Consider the following 17,966-nt stretch of genomic DNA (forward strand, 5'->3'; position numbering starts at 1 on the left):
CATTGGCTTTGTTAACCTCTTAAGATAACTTATCCTTTTGTAATACATATTCAAATACACGTTTACCGTTGTGAGTTGGCGCCAATTATTCGGCATAATAAAAAATAGTATATTTAAGGAAAACCGTGGTATATTTAGGTACATATGGTATATTTTTCAACAACGTTCACACTGGCGATTCCGAAGGTGGAAAATGCAGGAAAAGCTTGCAACAAATTGTGGCCAGACTCCACTTCCGTTATTATTCGGGCGCCAGCGGCGTTAATGTTAGTAAACAAACTGAAGGGTCTTCATCAAAGAGAACATAATTCGCCTCGTAGAACCGTTATTGATTGGCGATGGAAGTGCCAGAGTTTTGGTAAGCCCCATTGAAAAGTGCATTGCAAATTACACACATTACATAAAATAAGGTGCGAGTGTGTGTTAAGCACCTACACAGAAATACATTCGCGAAAAAACGCACACAATCACAAGTTCGCCAGGTGGGTGTGTGAGTGTGAAGGGAGGAAGCAACAGTTGACGCCCGTTACATGGGAATCCCACCCACTAGCCCACCAAATAACGGGGTTGTTTTTAATTCATTGATTTGGTTTCGTTTTATTTTAGCGAAAATCTGGAGGAGATCGAAGATGAAACTTTCGATGAGGAAAAGTGCGCGAGAACCTCAGATGAAAATCGCAAGTAAGAATCAACAATACACTTACATATGTAAATTCATTGGTTTATTCGAATTTACAAACTAAAGATCCCAATAAATCTTTATTTACAACCCAATTTAATATCAAGCATTTATAGTATTACTTGTTTTCCAATCCTATGATGTTACATATTATTTTTGATTGGATTCCGGCAAACATAAGTATATATAAGTCATAATAAAACATTGTATTCGGTTATTTAAATTTGTAATTAAAATATTTAAGGTCTATAATGCGAAAACGGCCTCTCAAATGATATTTGTTAAATAAAAAAAACTACAAAATATTTATATTTTAATTAAAATAAGTGAAACAAATTTGACAATATGAATGCCAGTTTAAATCGATCTGTTAATATATGTACATTAGGGTGGTACAAAGGTTCAAGCATAACTCCTTATTTCAATTTATTGTTCATTAAAAAAAGTATTCTCCCATTTAGGCAGAATCACAGCGAGATCGAGAAACGGCGGCGGGACAAGATGAACACGTACATAAACGAACTGTCCTCCATGATTCCCATGTGCTTCGCAATGCAGCGGAAGCTGGACAAGCTGACGGTGCTCCGGATGGCGGTTCAGCATCTACGGGGGATCCGTGGCAGTGGCAGTTTGCATCCGTTCAACGGATCCGACTACCGGCCCAGCTTCCTTTCGGACCAGGAGCTCAAGATGATCATCTTGCAGGCTTCAGAGGGATTCCTGTTCGTTGTTGGTTGTGACCGGGGACGCATCCTGTACGTCTCAGACTCGGTGTCCAGTGTGCTAAACAGCACCCAGGCGGATCTGATGGGACAGAGCTGGTTCGACGTCCTGCACCCGAAGGATATTGGCAAGGTCAAGGAGCAGCTGTCATCACTGGAGCAGTGTCCCAGGGAAAGGCTAATCGATGCGAAGAGTGAGTGTCCAGAAAGTAGGAGGTTTTATTCAGTTCTAAAGATCTCTCTCCGTAGCCATGTTGCCCGTAAAGACCGACGTCCCACAGAGCTTGTGCCGCCTGTGTCCTGGTGCCCGGCGATCTTTCTTCTGCCGCATGAAGCTGCGCGCCGCCAACAACGAACAGATCAAGGAGGAGTCCGACACTTCCTCCAGCTCCCGAAGCTCCACGAAGCGCAAGTCCAGGCTGGGTACGGGCCACAAGTACCGGGTAATCCAATGCACGGGTTACTTAAAGTCTTGGACTCCCATCAAGGACGAAGATCAGGACGGGGACAGCGACGAGCAGACTACGAATCTTTCCTGCCTGGTGGCAATAGGACGAATTCCTCCCAATGTACGCAATTCCACTGTACCCGCCTCGCTGGACAATCACCCGAATATTCGGCACGTGCTCTTCATCTCGCGACACTCTGGCGAGGGAAAGTTCCTGTTTATTGACCAGCGGTATGTTCTATTGTGGGTTGTTACAAATCCGAATCAGTATTTATCTTTTTTCCCTGCAGCGCCACCCTCGTCATCGGTTTCCTTCCCCAGGAGATCCTGGGAACTAGTTTCTACGAGTACTTTCACAACGAAGACATCGCCGCCTTGATGGAGTCCCACAAGATGGTGATGCAGGTGCCGGAGAAGGTCACCACGCAGGTCTACCGCTTCCGGTGCAAGGACAACAGCTACATTCAGCTGCAGAGCGAGTGGCGGGCCTTTAAGAATCCCTGGACGAGCGAGATTGACTACATAATTGCAAAGAACTCGGTCTTCTTATAAGGCATACGAACGTTCCTAAGGGGAACGATTATTTTATTTATTATATACACTTACAATTACAATCCAAAATTTGTATACATTCCAAAGATCATCTTCCGTATCGAGTTGCTGGCGCCAGCGGTTGAAACTCCATATTCCGATGTACAGACTCTATTTATTGATAAGCTCGTCATTTTTGTACCACATCAATTAAATTAACGGACAACTTTTAAAAAAGATTAACTCAGATAAGAATGATTCGAACCTTTATTGTGCGATCGTGGGAACAATCTTAATTTCGGCTAATCAAGTTTTCTACATTGCTCTCTTTCGACCAAGTACCGAAAAGAGAGGTCGTTGTAAATTAAAAACATCAAATAGTTCTTAGCCAAGCACGTTTTGGACGTGATCGTTGCTCGAATTTCTTCGGGCACATAACTACTCATGGTACATATGTATAGAGCGACATGTGTGTATTTGGTTTATCAACTGAGACGGGCTTTTTCGCCCGTTTTTTGTTTCGTTCAATTTTTTTTGCTTGCACTATCAATAGACCCACATGGAAAGGCGGCAGCCCAGGCGCGTGGGTTTGTCTGGGTCTGGGTCTGCCTGCCTCTCTCGTTCATTGGATTCGGGTTCGGAATTAGTTGGCATAGAGCTGGCGAGGCGTACGGACGTTCTGACACTTGGCTCCCTAATAAATAATTGGACAAAAGCCCTGCTTGGGTGACGGTTTCGGTTTCGTTTTCGGTGGTCACTAAAGATATATTGAAATGAGTGCCCTCATATTTCTGTGCGCGATTCTAATTGGTTTCGTGATTTATTCACTTATCAGCTCGGTGCGGCGTCCCAAGAACTTTCCCCCAGGTGAGACCATGTTTATGTTCCCCGAGGGATATGTAAAAAATTCTAGTTTTTCGCTGGAAATCTTAAAATAGATAAGGATTTTCGAAATAACATAGAATTTGCTTTTATAAATGAAAGGTAGCTTTAATAGAGCTAGAAATTTTAAAATTCGGAGAATTACTTTACCGAGTTTTCTTATCTTCGTTACAGTTTACCTTTCCTTAAAAAACTTAAAATTAAAAGAGTATATTATATATTCGCTTATATAACTTATAATTAGATTCGGGATAGGCTCGACATATACCTTCAGTGAATAGAACGTAACATACGACCTGCCCCACGACCAATTGGTCAGCTCATTAGCAACCTGTAATGGTGATCAGAGACATCGGCGGATAACCAGACGGCACACCACTCGAATGCTAATAAATCTCATTGATAAAATCGTCACACATTTCTGACACCTGGCCTAACTGGTCTGCATTTGCTAATAACAAGGGCCAGGCTGATTTATTCCAATTACAAATGCAGTTTATTTGCATTATTATTGGGATTATGAGTGCAATGGCTCCCCTATATATAGGCAGATTTTTATTATTTGTATATTTCGCAAATTTGCAATTCAAATTGAGTTATATTAGTAAACGACTTACGGAATTTTCATCACTTAGCGAAAAAATCATATTACCTTTAAATAAGTAGTAGTTACGAAATTCAGTGAAGTTGCGAGATTTTCGAGCATGTGGCTGGTTAATAGTTAATAACTAAAGGTGGTTGATTTCAAGATAGAGTTTTCCATTTCGATTCGGTGATTTACCATCTAACAGATTTTTGTTGAACCGATTAGATTAGCAATAGGCATAAACAAAATAGTTCAATTTGCAGTATTAGGCCTTTGTGAGACCCTATTACCACCTAAGTAAGTTATCAAGTTACATATATCCAGAAGGTTTTTATTAATTCTATTGCAATTAAATATTATTATCAACTGAGGTTGAGGTTATGTCACTAAGGTTTTGGTTAATCCAATACAAATAAAATATTACTATTTATTTTATAAATAAACTTGTTTTTTGTTTGGCTTATATTACTAAATCCTTTCAAAATTCTTTTCCAAAACAGGTCCTCGTTTTCTACCATGGCTGGGTAACACTATACAGGTACATTACTAATAGTTTTAATTAAAACATGTTATCTATAATATGAAATTATCGTTTATAATGTGATTATATCTCAAATGTGTGCTTAAATATTTTTTTAAATTCCGAAACTTAGCATAGTAAAAGCCAAATTAGTTTGCAATTAAACTAAAATGGATGTGACTAAGATATATACCGATCCTTTATACATATGAGTAATATTAATATCCATTTTTATTTTCAGTTCCGTAAGGAGGCCCGTGCCCTCGGCGGTCAGCACATCCTGTTCGAGCAGTGGGCGCAGGATTTCCGGAGTGACCTGGTTGGACTAAAGCTGGGCAGCGAGTACGTGGTGGTTGCTCTCGGTCACGAAATGGTCAAGGAGGTGCAGCTGCAGGAGGTGTTTGAGGGACGGCCTGATAACTTCTTCCTGCGTCTGCGGACCATGGGAACCCGGAAAGGAATCACCTGCACGGATGGACAGCTTTGGTACGAGCACCGCCATTTCGCCATGAAGCAGATGCGCCACGTGGGCTACGGACGCAGCCAGATGGAGCACCACATCGAACTGGAGGCAGAGGAGCTGCTGGGCCAGCTGGAAGGCACGGAGGAGCAGCCAATCGAGCCGGTCACCTGGCTGGCTCAGAGTGTGCTCAATGTGCTGTGGTGCCTGATAGCTGGGAAGAGGATCGCCAGCCATGAGGATGGGACTCTGCGACGCCTTCTCGACCTGATGAATCGGCGCTCCAAACTCTTCGACATTTGCGGTGGTCTGCTTGCCCAGTTTCCCTGGCTGCGCCACGTGGCCCCCGATCGCACTGGCTACAATCTCATCCAGCAGCTGAATACGGAGCTGTACGGCTTCTTTATGGACACCATCGAGGAGCACCGTCGACAACTAACAAAGGATCCGTCTCAGGCGGAAAACGATCTTATCTTTGCCTATCTCCAGGAGATGAAGGATCGCAGTGCTGGTGGCGAGAACAGCAGCTTCAACGAGACGCAGCTGGTCATGACCATCCTGGATTTCTTTATTGCAGGCTCTCAGACCACCAGTAACACGATCAACCTGGCCCTTATGGTGCTAGCCATGCGACCGGATGTTCAGGAGAAGCTGTTCGCCCAGGTGACCGCCAGTGTGGCTGCAGCCAGCTCAGATGCCTTTCCCCACTTGAGCCGGCGGGAGTCGTTTGACTACATGGACGCCTTCATCATGGAGGTTCAGCGATTCTTCCACATCACACCGATCACGGGTCCCCGCCGAGCTTTGTGGCCAACCAAGCTGGGTGGCTACGACATTCCCAAAAATGCCACCATTCTGATCAGCTTGCGTTCCGTGCACTTGGATAAGGAGCACTGGAAGGATCCTCTGGAGTTCCGCCCGGAGAGGTTTATCGATTCAAATGGCAAGTGCTTCAAGGACGAGTACTTCATGCCCTTTGGCTTGGGCAGACGTCGTTGTTTGGGCGATGCTCTTGCCCGCGCGTGCATTTTCTCGTTTCTGGTGAGGATCGTGCAGCATTTCAGCATCGTCCTGCCGGCGGGCGAGACTCCATCGATGGTACTTCTGCCCGGGATCACACTGACTCCAAAACCCTACAAGGTGCAGTTCGTCAAGCGCACCTAAGTGCATCACTGGATTCTACGGTGTCGGTAATAATATTGGATATATTTCGGTGTTTAGTTAATGACAGAGATGGTGCTTTAAAATGTACATTAAGATATTTCAGAGGACTCCGAACATTAACTGAACTATGGGGTTATAATGAAAAAATTTATGAGGTTTGACTTGCAAATATTTCGTATCCTTCCCAAAATCAGGTGTATTTAATTCTCTAGATAGATGTTCAAATTAATGTTTAAACAACGAATTCTACTGGATAGTTGTGGTCTAGTTGTTCTTTATTGATGTGTCCTCTAAATTAAGTTACAATGTTTTATAATTTAATCAAATTTACATTCAGCGATATGCGTAACAAAATCAAATAAAACGTTTTAATTTAATCGTTATCAATATCGTAAAGTACGTTGTTTTTATGAATGTATAACAACACCATGTCAGGGTCTCAACGTAATTGGGCTTAATGAAAAATATTTACAAACTCAATCTGAGAAAATCAAAAACATATACAATGGGTTGTATAACATATTAAATTAGTACATACGAACTAGGTGGAAGCGATCTCGCCAGCTGGAGAAATGCTTGAGTAAGGTAATGGTTGGTCCTGGACCACTTCGAAAATTATAGTTTCAACCGCAGAAAATATATGCAGACGAGTATGTGTAACAAAGAAAAACGATAACGAGCCGACTGAATGACCAACTTTACTTAAATGCTAGTAGTGACTGCACTTAGGCATCATGCCCTCTCCTGCGACCCATGATTCGTGCCCGTGCTCTGGCCTCTGTGTAAATCCTGGCAGGCAAACCTTCGCCTTCTGTAGTGTGTGTGGTGTGTTCAGAGCTTTAGAAGGATTCGCATTTGAATAGTGTTGATGATGTCGGGCCGGGTAAGGTGCTAAAAGTTGAAGCCGGTGCTGGGCATGTTGTCCGGATTGAACTCGAACTGCTGCGTGCCCGCCACGGGGGCCACCCGGCTGTCCTCCTCCTCGTTGCCAAAGTACTGCTCGATAATGTAAAACGATTTGTGGTAGATGTCGCGGTTTTCGTGCGCTTGCAGATACTCAATCTTGTCCAGACCTAAAGCAAGGATTGCGGTTTTAGCATGTAAATCGGCCCCTAAACAAATTCACTTACCTCCGCATTCCTCGATGGTAATGGCATAGGGATTTGGTCGTGCCTGGAACTTTTCGCCCGCCTTCAAGATGTTTTCTAGAGCGTTCAGCGCCACTTGGACAATGTCCGAGTCGACGACGGTGAGGAAATCGCACATAGGAGGCACACAGCCCACCTGAACCAAGTAGTTTATCTGCTCGGAGGTTCCGCTGCTGGTGGCGTTGGTAATGGCCCAGGCTGCCTCCTTTCGCGTTTTGAATTCTGCCGTCTGCATAATAGTCATCAGCTGGGGGAATATGTTGGCGTTGATAATGGCCTGAATCTGCTCCCGATTCCCTGCTGCTATATTTGAGATTGTCCAGCAGGACTCCTTCTTAATGGTTTCCGCCGACGAGCGCAGCAGGTGGCTAATGCAGGGCAGGGCGTTGTAACCCAATATCACCTGGGTCTGCTGATCGTCGCCGGTCACAATGTTGCCCACAGCCCTTAGGGCGGCTGTACTTACGTTGTGCTGCGGATGTCTGTAAGCAAGAATTCATAAGTATTCGGGTAATTTTCAATGCAGGACCACTTACAGTAGCAGTTCTACCAAGCGACGACAAACGCCAGCATCAATTACAGCTTGGATTTTATCGTTGGGTCCATCCGACAAGTAGCTTATAGCCCAGCAAGTGTCGCTAAGCACGTCCGCATCAGTGTAGTCCAGTAGCCGAGCCAGTATGGGCAGTCCATGGACGATTTTCGCAAAGTCCGCGGGTGGGTTCTTACCGCGGCAGAGATTAGAAAGCGTCCACACCGCATTCCGTATCATAGTAATGCGCTCCGAGTTGCTTAAAACGCTGCAAAAAGTTCAACAAAATGTGACAAAAATGTGGGAATAAAACCAAGTCATTACTTACTTCAAAAGAGGCATTAGAATGCCAGAGCCGAGCAGATGGTCCCGGCACACGGGTGAGTCCCCGGCAATATTACCCAGGGCCCACACAGCCTGCTCCTGGACATCGTCATGGGGACTGGAGAGCAAATCAATAAAAATGGGCACTGCCCCGGCCTCGATAACGATCTTGGTCTGGTGCGAGGTGCCTGAGGCAATGTTCGTCAGCGTCCAGGCGGCCTCGAACTGCAGCGTGGCATTAGAGCTGTTTCGCAGAAAGTTGACAAACTGCGGCACAATCCCCTTCTGGATGACCTCCTCGATGGGTGGGTTGGGATCGCGGGACAGCAGCTTGCGGAACTTTTGTGTGGCCTCCAGCTGGTCGCTCTCGCGTCCACTGTGAAGCATCTGGATCATTTCCTCGTTAATCACGGAGGGCAGAGCTCCGGTTCCGCCTGCTGGCTCGTTCTGCCCGCCCGGAAAAAGCGTTGGTCCGGTACTGCTGTCAGCCATGTGCATGTCAGCAGCCTGGAAAGCAAGGGGATTCAGGATACGCAGGAATAGATAATGGTTTGATATGAACCCACCTGCAATTCGTTGCTGGCACAGCTCTCCATTCCGGCTGATGTCGAGGATGTAGCCGGCTCCAGGACCACATTGCGGCGCTTGAACAGCTGCTGTTCGCGCTTGTTCTTCCGCAACTGGATGCCAACCTCCTCGCGACGTCGCCGCATCTCTGTGGAGTCCAGGGCGGTATTTTTATAGCGCTGCTTGTGGGTGGTGGACATGTCGTCGTCTTGGCAATTTAAAAACTGAAATTAGTGCAGAACAAAAAGTATGACAGGTGAATGACTACACATTGTCAGATATTGAAACCCAGTTAAGCTTGCTGTTCTAAGCAACTAAAAAACCGCTAATACCTTAACAAAAAGCTTAAATTGTATTGAATAATTTAAGACCCGAAACTACGCTTATTGGTCTTAACGGAGAGGGAAATATTCGGATGAAAAGTGAATAATCATGACTGGGTTCTCTCCCATATTCCCATCCAAAATTTCCAATCCCCAGCTGGATTTTGAGACCCTGAAACTAAGCATCCGCTCAGCGCCTGCACTTAAGTAATCCCGACATATCTAGGAAAGATTACGTTGCTTGCCCCGTATTTTACTTATAATATTTAATGAACTATTCGGTTTTTCTGGCAAAATGCACAATCACAACACTTTCACATTTCATTGTGTGTGCACATTGCGTGCGTGTGTATGGGTGCGGGCTTAGGTCAGCATTACGAATTTCTAGAGCTCCCGGATACGCCCTTCACTGGACCTCCACTACTCCCGGATAATAGCGCCAGCGCCACGTAATTGGTGTACAATTTACCTGTTCCAGAGAATCCTTTCCGCGTTTTAATCATGCAAAGAGACTGGGAAATTTTACTTTACACGTTTTAAGGAGCGCGGTTGCCAGACTGTCGGGAATGCAATGCACACAGCTGTTGCGTTATCGATAGCCATGACCACCGATAACAGTCATTCCAATCCAATTGCAATTTAAATATGAAGGAGAAGAAATCTAAGAAGAAATCCCGCAAATCGGCCAATAAGCCCAAGGAGACATCGGATTCGGAGAAAAGGAAGATCATAGAGCTGATGCACGAGTACAACGACCTGAAGGATGCCACTCAACTGGTCCTGGGAGCCTTGGCGACCCTGAAAAGCGTTCCCATCCGCTCAGTTTATGCCACCTACAATCTGCCCAGAGACGAATAAAAAGGATTTCATAGTCTTCATGTACTTGGTGTAAACAACTTGAAAACAACCAAATGCATGTAAATGCCTTCTGGTTTGGCAGTTCCTTTAGTCTACCACTAATAAATCCACCTAAAACTAGTTATTGCATCTCGTGGCACCTACTGGCCGACGTGAAAATAGGACCGGCATCGCTCGTTGAAGGTCTTGTAGGTGCGCTCCTTTATGATGTCCTCCACATTGAGTTCGGCCTGAAGAACGCGCAGCTGGAGAGGATTCGGGACATTAGTTAAAGTTAATGGTTATCTAGCCAGGAGGATACCTTGCGCTGCTCCGCCTTAAACTGGCTGTCCGCGTCTATATCATCAGGATTGGCTTCCCGCTTCTCCCTCAGCTCTTTTAGATTATTGGCCGATATGGTTATGCAACTGCGAATGCTATCTTGCTGCAAGGAGGCATTTAGTTTCGTGCGATCCGCAGGTGTGATATTTGATAGGGAATTACCCTGGACAGATGCGATTGCTGGAGTTTTGAGTACAGGTCGCGACAGGTGTTCTCGCTGTTCACCTGGCCCTTGAACGACTCCGTGGGCAGGGCGTTAAGTGCATATATAATTTTGTCGTCAACATCTCTCATCTTCTTCAGCGCCTCCTGTTTGGGAAGTTGAAGGCATGTAGTATGACAGCTAATAACTCACTTAACCTCGTTGTGAACCCACCTGGAAGCCGAGAAAGTCCAAGCACAAAGCCGCCATATTAAAGCGCTATGAAAACAAGTAAGAACTTTTTAAAATATTAAAAACAAAATGCAATAAGTAAAATGCCGGCGCAATGTGCCACTGGCCGGCGTTGCCACCTGAGGTAAGCAATCGCCCACCAACTATCGACTGATCAAGTGGTTGCCCATCGCTAAGTTATTGTGGATTATTATTATTATTAATCAAAATAAACACAAGGATGCCGCTCAAATCCGAGGATATCCACGAAAAAATTAAGATTGGCGTCTACAAGCTAGCTGTGAATGACAAGAGCACTCGCAGCACTGTGTGGCGGGTGTATCGCAAGATCCAGAAGGACGATGGCAGCTTCCTGGAGCACGTACTGTTCTGTGTTGGCTGCAAGAGCATTATGTCCTTCACCCACAAGTCCACGACGAATCTAAGACGGCACCGGTGCCACCTGCAGTACCTTAAAAAGCATGCAAGAATGCCAGGCTGCAGATCTGGAAGTGAATCTAGTGAGAGGAAGGAGGAACCCGATCTGGAGGCCAATAAGGAGCTGGAGGACCAGCAGTCCATGTCGGATGAGCTGGACAGGAAGCCCACTGCCGCCGATGTGGCCGCCTTTGTAGCCGGAGTCGCCAGTGGTGGGGATTCCGCCCCAGTTCCAACTCCAGCCAAACTGCCTGACATAACCGAGCTCCCGCTCGACATCAGCGGAGCCGAGGAGTCCAATATCTACGCCCAGACCTGGTCCCTGGAATACCGCAAACTCAGCGAGGACCAGAAATTCTATGCCAAAAAAGCTATAGACGAAATCCTTGTCTTGGGCAGGCTGCGTCGTCTGACACTGAACACGGTGCCGACGGCGGAGTAGAATAGTTAAGCAGGATCTTCATCAGTTAAGCTAATCCTATATACCTTGTACATATTGTATTTAATATAGAACCCCATGGTCTCGGATATAACGCAATAAAATCTTTGATATTTAAAATATACCTCATTCTTTGGTTCCTATTTAAAGCAACTATCGATATATCGAGAAATTATGCCATCCCTATTTCGAGCTTCTCTTTGTTGCACTTGTATTTTATTTATAACTTTTATTTTGGAAAAATGAGTGATCTTAAGAGGCGACCACTGCACCACGATACGCCAAGGACTCTTTCCCAGTCGAGGGACGAGGTAGACCAGAACAATACCTTAATTTTGGAGTCCGCAAACAGCTACGAAGAAGGCACCTCCTCAGCCGGCGAACAGGAAGAAAGTGAATCCCAGGAGCAGGAGGAGGCTTCTGAAGACGAAAATCTGTCCAGGAGACATAGTATTCCAACTCCCACGCCGAGCTCAAAGCAGGAACAACACCATTCCATTAACGAACAACAAGGAATGAATGGACTCTCCATTAAACTAGCCCTTGCAGGTGCTCTATTCGGATTATTCTTCGTTTACGTTTGGGGAGGATCGAGCGTTATAGGGGAGAAACAATGTGCCTTTAAAAGTCTTCGGGGAAATCACCCCCAACAACCGGAGATAGTCTGGAAAGCCCTGCAAAAGGGAGTAGAGGGATTGATAAACAAGAAGGCCAAGCACCCCAGTGTGTTCCTGTTCCTGCATCAGAATCCCCAGCTCCAGAAGTTGATCGATGCAATTGCCGTCGAGGCATCTGCCTGTTATGGTAAGAAAGTATAAAATAATATAATAAATATAAAAATATTATTAATAGATTAAAAAATCAACCAAAGTATGACTTGTTTCTCTTTCTAGAGCCATCCCGATTTTATATTATAAACCTTTTAAACAAATATATCGTTTATAATTTAATACAATTAATTTTGCACTTACCATTTCAACAGGTGGTCCCCGCCAGCTGATTCACATGAAAAAGGAGGACTTCGGCCCGGGTATGAAAGACTACGGATTGGCAATTGAGCGTTTCAAGGCAAATGTGAAAGAGGGAAAGGTTTTTCTAATAGTGAACCTCAATGATGTGAGTGCCCTTAGCTATATTATTTTGCGTTATCCCAAAGAGCTTCCTAACCTACAGATTGCACCGAGTGGAGCTCGTGCTCTGCACACAATCTGCGATACCTACAGCCCCATCGTGGAGGATGCTGTTATCTTCCTTACACTCCGCACATTTAACACAACCGCCGTTAGCAACTCTGTGCAGCTGGCCACGGATACCCTGTATGATCTGTGGGCCAAGGAGCTGGGGGACAATGAGCTGGATCCCCTAATTACTCGCGTCACCGATCAGGTGCTCCACTTGAGAAGTAATAGTTAGGCTTAAATTCTACCTTCTAAAATCTCAATACTTTCGATGCCCAAGTACTGGGTCTACTAAGCTCAAAGCTATAAATGAAAAGAATTTAGCTAGACCATCAATGATGCTTTTTTAAATTTTAATTTTACAGAACTATATTCTGTTCTACAATTGTTTTATGTTAAAGAAAATAAAATCATTTAAAGTACAGACTGCTCCTGACCTTTCCACAGTTCTATGGCAAATGTGAGAAGACTGCAGATCATGCCGAAACACCAAAGCAGGATTAAACCAATAAAGTTGTCGATGCCCAGTTGAACGGGTCCAATATCTAGGTTTGGTCTCTGGGAGGCCACAATGCGATTTTGTCGGTGAGCGTTCATGTAATCGGCGGCGATCTTCCACTCCCAGAATTTGTCAAGGCCAGAGGAGTGCCAAGCCAGGATGAAATCGTTATAGGCATTTAAATGGGGCCACAAGCGAGGCACAAAAGCTACCGTAAAGGCGAAGTAAATATCATCAACCATTAGTTTTAAGCGCTCCAAGGCGTCGTTTTCGATGAGCTCAGTGTTCCCCAAATGACCAAATTGCATGCGCTCTACAACAAATCCCATTTGTTCCGTATGCGAATAGGCGGATATTAAGGACGCATCGTAAACCCGGTAATGCTCCATCAATCCAAGCAGAACTGGCTGTAAGAAAGTTGGGAAGTTTTGTAAAAATGATATTAAACTAATTAATCTCTTTTGTAGAATCTTTTACTTACGTCCGCTGAGCGTTCATCAATGGTGGTAATCCAGGCCTGTGAAGTCCCTGTCCAAATGAGCTTATGATCGAAGAGGCGTTGCCGTGAGTCTGCTGCCTCCTCCAGAGTGGGTAAAGTGAGGATTGCCGCCAGACCGCCACTATACACAGTCGTCAAGATAATGTCGATCATGTAACTGGCCACCAGCACGGTTCTTAGAGCATACGAACTGGTCACATAGCTGGTGCCCTGGCTGACGAAGAGTTTCAGTGTACTTATGCAACCGAAACGCAGACTATCCATCCAGGAATTGAACGGCGAATCCGCGTAGTGCTCCCAGCGACGGGTCACACATAGAGCCAAGCTCTCGAGCAGCAAACAGAGCATCACGCACATCCATAGGGCTGTCTGAAATGGTCGGAGCAGAAGGGTCCAGCTGATTAGGCGATTCGGAGCGGGAACCAGGCAGGTGACTCCAGATCGACCAAGGAAATGGGTCATATCCATATACTGATATGCCTCGTACCTAGTTAGGAAAAATAATAGTTTAGTTATACAGAACTCATTATGAGTGTTTTCAAAGCCAAGAATTTTACCATAAATACATGCCACCCACTCCATAGTCGTTTCGTCTATCGAGCACCATTCCCACAAGACCATATCCCGAGCCGTTCGGATAGATATCACCCCAGTCAGTTTTTTCAGCTGTGTATTAAATCAGGGAACATTCATTATAAATGGTCATTAAAAATTATATATATTTTTCACCAACATGTGTCCACCTGAATGGTGCAGTTATACAGCTCGCAAAAAGTAAGCATTAGTCGAATTTCTGTTCCATCGATAGCTACTTCAGTTGTGTTCTCGGAGCGATCATAAAAAAACGGTTTCCTTTCCTAGCTCATAAGGAAAATTAAAATAATTCAATTTGTCGCAAACAAAAGTTGAAACTTACATAATCCAATAACATGAAAGGTTTATAGTCGAAAATGCCTATGACTACCTCGCGTCCCTTAAGGTTTCTCATTTTAACGGACAAGGCGCTTTTCGTCCCAACATCCCAGATAATCTCATCGTTCTCGGCATCGTACCGCTGAAGAAGGTCAAAGTCTACAAGTCCTGGGTTCGTATCAAAGTTTCGCGGTCCCACAAATCGGTTGGTTTTAATGTCAAAAATGCTTGAATTAAGATATTTTGAGGTAACTAATAAAATATTAGGTTGATCTGCAATTTAAAAATATTTAAAGTCAGTGTTGCATCTTAGGTACTAAATATCTTCAACCTTGTAATATATATCCAAGCAAATAATTATCGTTTTCTTCTATCAGCTCCTCGGTGTAGACAAAAATAAAACGATTTCGCAGCGATCGCCAAATGGAGTACATACTGGAGTGGTAAAAAGAACTTGCGAACTTTGGAATTTGCTCCTGAAATACTAAAAATGTCTTAAATAGAACAAGAAAGATAATTTCGAATTAATTAAAAAACTTTCTAAAAAAAAGTCTTGTTCTCACACACATTTATGTAATGTCCAATAAAATTTATCTTTAACATCTAGGCGTTGGGCAATTCTTACATTTTAATTGATTTGTATTACAAATTTGTACAACAAATAGGTTTCCTTCCAATAAGAGTTAAAGTATGGTGAACAATAAACAGCTGAATAAAAATTTAACTTATGCATATGAATGATTACCTTTGAGCTTAAAATTTTTCACTCATACGCACTGTTGCCTTTTATCAAATTTATTATTTTTATAGATATAGGTGGCCTCGACTTGGGGGGAAAGAAGTTTGATGTTCAAATTCAAGCTTCGGTTTTCCAACCAATAATGTTTAAAAATTTTGGGAGGGAAAATCGTTTTTCTTTAATTAGAGCGTAATACATGTCGTATGAGTAATATTTAAAGAAACTTTAAGATAGTACCAAAAAATAGTATCAAAAAAATTGTTGTTTTAAAATACATTTGAGGGGGTGAGAATAAGAATTAATTGAAATTGAAAATGTATGAAACTGTAATAAAAATAAACTAGATTGAAAGGGAGAGGATTGCATGATAGTATCGTTTTTAAAAGTAGCGGAAAAACCGGAAGGTACACCAATGCTTAATGTATCGTCAGCTGCTACGTTGTTATCGATAGCAAAGAAAATACAAGAAAATCTGTTGCTCCCGTGGAAAATACAATAAAATATTAATTAGTATTCATTTCAAACAAATCAGTCGAATTAAAATAGCAATGGACAAACTTGGTTTGGGCTGTCCCTTTTCGTTTCTGGGCGGAAAACAGCAGGAATCGAGTGGCGGACCAAGCTTCCTGGATCTCAACTACGAGATCTACTTGGAGATATTTTCATCCCTAAGTTCTCTGGAGGATCAGCTTAATTTGGGCCGTGCACACCCACTGTTCCGGAACGTGCTAGCAGACTTTCTGCGAACACGCTACAAAAAAATAAATGTGCGGATTCTGAAAACGATTCCGGACTGGGAGTTCTTGCTGCAGCTGTGCGGTTCCGAAGTGTCCAGGTGTGACGTGCCCCACGGTCGCTGGGACGAGCCCTTCACCTACCCCTTCCTCGACCTCCTCGGACGCCACTGCCCCAATCTTCGACAGGCAGTCATCATAATCATGCACGCCGACACAGACACGCCGCCGGAAACGGGGGACAGGGGCCATATCATGCAGCAGCTCCTGGAGCTACCCAGTCTAACCGATCTCACCCTGATTGATCCCAGATCTGCGCAGCGTTAGTATAATAGGAAGCTTCCTTAGGCGAACTATATATAATTTCATATAATATGTTATAAAGATCTGTTAAAGATCCGAAAGTATTTATTTTTGATTAAATATTTTTGTAAACTGTTCAAAACTTAGGAAAAGCATATCTTCCAGTTCATTTAGAAAAAGTTGTTCGCCTGAGAAACCTTTTCTGTTTGCTTCAATCGACTAAAATGTACATCTAAGTAATCCTTTAGTAGATCAATTACGATACTTCACTAAGCTGCAGATCTTGGACTTGGATGGAATCGATCGAAACCTCAGTGACCACGCCTTTCAGCAGATGTTTGAAAATAAGATAAGCGTGAAGCGACTACTGCTGAACTTCAGCCGGGACCACAGGAGATCCCGCCAAATGGCCCAGCTGGCAGATAAGTTTCCGAACTTGGAGCACCTGACTCTCGAAAACTTCGATGTGAACTTTTCGGAGTTGGGTGAATTAAAAACTCTCCAATCGCTGCGATTAATATCCCGATGGAAAGTGGAAGTGTGCAATGAGTTCTATAGATCGGTGGCCCGGCGCATTGAGAACCTCCAAAAGCTACAGCTAATCTCAGTCCGTGTTAGAGGCGACCAAGTGCATCACTTTCTGGCAATTAGCCAATTGAGAGCTCTGGATTGCGACAACTGGCCAGCTCAGTCGGTTGAGCAATTAGGTCAGTTAACAGATCTCGAGTGCCTGGCCCTGGATTGCATTGGATCGCCGTCGAACGCAGGTCGTCAACTCCTATCCCTAATAAAAAACTGTTATAAGCTAAATCACCTAAAGCTGGGCAAACATTGGCAGATGCCCGTGAATGATGTAAATACATTTCTGACCAAAGTGCCGGACTTACGATCGGATCCGAAAAGTAAACTTCTGCTTACCTTCGACTTTATCAGCATACCGGATACTCAAGAAAAGGTATTACCTTTGTATATACAACTTGAATATTCTATCATTTTAAAAGCATTTAGTTGGAAAATCTTTTCAGGGATCATGAGCATTTGCGAGTCTCCTTTAAAGGTACAACTTGCCACCATTGTCAGCCCGACACCCACTCTAAATGCGATACCATCTTTGACTAATGTTATTTCACCCAAAAACTCACCTCGCAGTGGGACGCTTCTATGGCAACAGTTAATCTTAGAATCCAATCGTTGTAGCCAATTCCCTTCTCCTCAAACTCATCTCGTTTTCCTTCGTAATCATAAACATCCTGGCCATCGTTAAACCATCTCTGTGAGTCAATAATAATTAATGGTAGCGGCTCAACCGTCTCCAGGAGAAAATCAAACGATGGATTCCACAAAATACAAGTAGCATGTGAGTCAGTAAAATATTGCTGAGCTAATTGTAACTATTAAAACCTATAACGTGGTTAAATATGTTTAAAAACTTGCCAAGAAAATTAAGAACAGTATTCCAGTAACTAGGCTCCACCCATAAGACGGTCATTTTAACGCAATGTTTATTTTCTGTACCATGTTTATAAAAATTCAGTATTATAAAAAATGCTGTGTTAGTTGTCTTAATAATAAAAATAATAATAAATGTTTGAACGCACTTAGGTTCTAAAGTACCTGCCGAAGGGGTTTCTTGCTTAACGGACCCTCCGCTGACGCAAATTGAGTCGACAAGTCAATGAATAATCCATTTTATTAAGGAAAAGCGAACGATTTTCAGACTACAACAATAGGTCTTCCATACATTAATTATTTAGCAAATTAAGTGCATGCACAACCAGTAAAACGCA

At 43.7% G+C, this 17,966-nt stretch overlaps 9 protein-coding genes across 16 annotated transcripts; 6 read left to right on the forward strand and 3 right to left on the reverse strand.

Annotated features, from left to right (window-relative positions):
- The first annotated feature begins 160 nt into the window (after nt 1-160).
- Nucleotides 161-2,623, forward strand: cyc (basic helix-loop-helix ARNT-like protein cyc). 2 transcript variants are annotated; one of them, XM_017069313.4, is made up of 5 exons: nt 161-358; nt 607-681; nt 1,126-1,595; nt 1,651-2,080; nt 2,140-2,623. In XM_017069313.4, exons 1-5 carry the CDS (start codon nt 339-341, stop codon nt 2,399-2,401), a joined length of 1,257 nt encoding a protein of 418 aa, XP_016924802.1. In that variant the 5' UTR covers nt 161-338; the 3' UTR covers nt 2,402-2,623. The 2 variants fall into 2 exon arrangements, with proteins under 2 accessions (XP_016924802.1, XP_016924803.1); XM_017069314.4 differs by having other exon boundaries at nt 163-358; nt 1,141-1,595.
- Nucleotides 2,624-3,014: 391 nt separating this feature from the next.
- Cyp305a1 (Cytochrome P450 305a1) lies at nt 3,015-6,388 on the forward strand. Its single transcript, XM_017069234.4, has 3 exons — nt 3,015-3,247; nt 4,349-4,386; nt 4,610-6,388. Exons 1-3 carry the CDS (start codon nt 3,154-3,156, stop codon nt 5,990-5,992), a joined length of 1,515 nt encoding a protein of 504 aa, XP_016924723.3. The 5' UTR covers nt 3,015-3,153; the 3' UTR covers nt 5,993-6,388.
- On the reverse strand, nt 6,250-9,488 carry Kap-alpha1 (karyopherin alpha1). Its single transcript, XM_036815250.3, has 6 exons — nt 9,356-9,488; nt 8,563-8,787; nt 8,001-8,503; nt 7,677-7,940; nt 7,123-7,622; nt 6,250-7,065 (listed from the first exon to the last, which is right to left on the reverse strand). Exons 2-6 carry the CDS (start codon nt 8,761-8,763, stop codon nt 6,884-6,886), a joined length of 1,650 nt encoding a protein of 549 aa, XP_036671145.2. The 5' UTR covers nt 8,764-8,787; nt 9,356-9,488; the 3' UTR covers nt 6,250-6,883.
- LOC108005863 (DNA repair protein SWI5 homolog) lies at nt 9,473-9,864 on the forward strand. Its single transcript, XM_017069241.4, is given in 2 exon segments — nt 9,473-9,518; nt 9,521-9,864. Coding segments are annotated over 2 exon segments (255 nt in total). The 5' UTR covers nt 9,473-9,487; the 3' UTR covers nt 9,745-9,864.
- On the reverse strand, nt 9,751-10,582 carry Ccdc58 (Coiled-coil domain-containing 58). Its single transcript, XM_017069238.4, has 4 exons — nt 10,442-10,582; nt 10,228-10,374; nt 10,046-10,168; nt 9,751-9,989 (listed from the first exon to the last, which is right to left on the reverse strand). Exons 1-4 carry the CDS (start codon nt 10,475-10,477, stop codon nt 9,885-9,887), a joined length of 411 nt encoding a protein of 136 aa, XP_016924727.4. The 5' UTR covers nt 10,478-10,582; the 3' UTR covers nt 9,751-9,884.
- Nucleotides 10,583-10,679: 97 nt separating this feature from the next.
- On the forward strand, nt 10,680-11,439 carry LOC108005859 (uncharacterized). Its single transcript, XM_017069235.4, has one exon. It carries the CDS (start codon nt 10,680-10,682, stop codon nt 11,316-11,318), a length of 639 nt encoding a protein of 212 aa, XP_016924724.3. The 3' UTR covers nt 11,319-11,439.
- A 46-nt stretch (nt 11,440-11,485) lies between these two features.
- On the forward strand, nt 11,486-12,917 carry TORIP (Torsin interacting protein). The gene is made up of 3 exons (XM_017069243.4): nt 11,486-12,119; nt 12,298-12,431; nt 12,489-12,917. The coding sequence occupies exons 1-3, from the start codon at nt 11,558-11,560 to the stop codon at nt 12,726-12,728; spliced, it is 936 nt and encodes a 311-aa protein (XP_016924732.3). The 5' UTR covers nt 11,486-11,557; the 3' UTR covers nt 12,729-12,917.
- On the reverse strand, nt 12,819-17,873 carry Ir76a (Ionotropic receptor 76a). 5 transcript variants are annotated; one of them, XM_036815245.3, is made up of 9 exons: nt 17,778-17,873; nt 17,614-17,688; nt 17,322-17,560; nt 14,735-14,897; nt 14,408-14,676; nt 14,225-14,348; nt 14,049-14,157; nt 13,474-13,978; nt 12,819-13,399 (listed from the first exon to the last, which is right to left on the reverse strand). In XM_036815245.3, the coding sequence occupies exons 2-9, from the start codon at nt 17,666-17,668 to the stop codon at nt 12,908-12,910; spliced, it is 1,956 nt and encodes a 651-aa protein (XP_036671140.3). In that variant the 5' UTR covers nt 17,669-17,688; nt 17,778-17,873; the 3' UTR covers nt 12,819-12,907. The 5 variants fall into 5 exon arrangements, with proteins under 5 accessions (XP_036671140.3, XP_070852025.1, XP_070852026.1 ...); XM_070995924.1 differs by having other exon boundaries at nt 17,794-17,851; XM_070995925.1 differs by lacking the exons at nt 14,735-14,897; nt 17,778-17,873 and having other exon boundaries at nt 14,408-14,630; nt 17,322-17,721.
- On the forward strand, nt 15,596-17,561 carry LOC108005864 (uncharacterized). Of its 3 annotated transcripts, none has more exons than XM_070995927.1 (3): nt 15,596-16,198; nt 16,428-17,134; nt 17,205-17,561. In XM_070995927.1, the coding sequence occupies exons 1-3, from the start codon at nt 15,691-15,693 to the stop codon at nt 17,211-17,213; spliced, it is 1,224 nt and encodes a 407-aa protein (XP_070852028.1). In that variant the 5' UTR covers nt 15,596-15,690; the 3' UTR covers nt 17,214-17,561. The 3 variants fall into 3 exon arrangements, with proteins under 3 accessions (XP_070852028.1, XP_065720717.2, XP_016924731.3); XM_065864645.2 differs by having other exon boundaries at nt 16,431-17,134; nt 17,188-17,561; XM_017069242.4 differs by having other exon boundaries at nt 15,598-16,198; nt 17,188-17,561.
- Nucleotides 17,874-17,966: the final 93 nt, after the last annotated feature.

This window comes from Drosophila suzukii, chromosome 3, assembly GCF_043229965.1.
Source record: "Drosophila suzukii chromosome 3, CBGP_Dsuzu_IsoJpt1.0, whole genome shotgun sequence".
Lineage (NCBI taxonomy): Eukaryota > Metazoa > Arthropoda > Insecta > Diptera > Drosophilidae > Drosophila > Drosophila suzukii.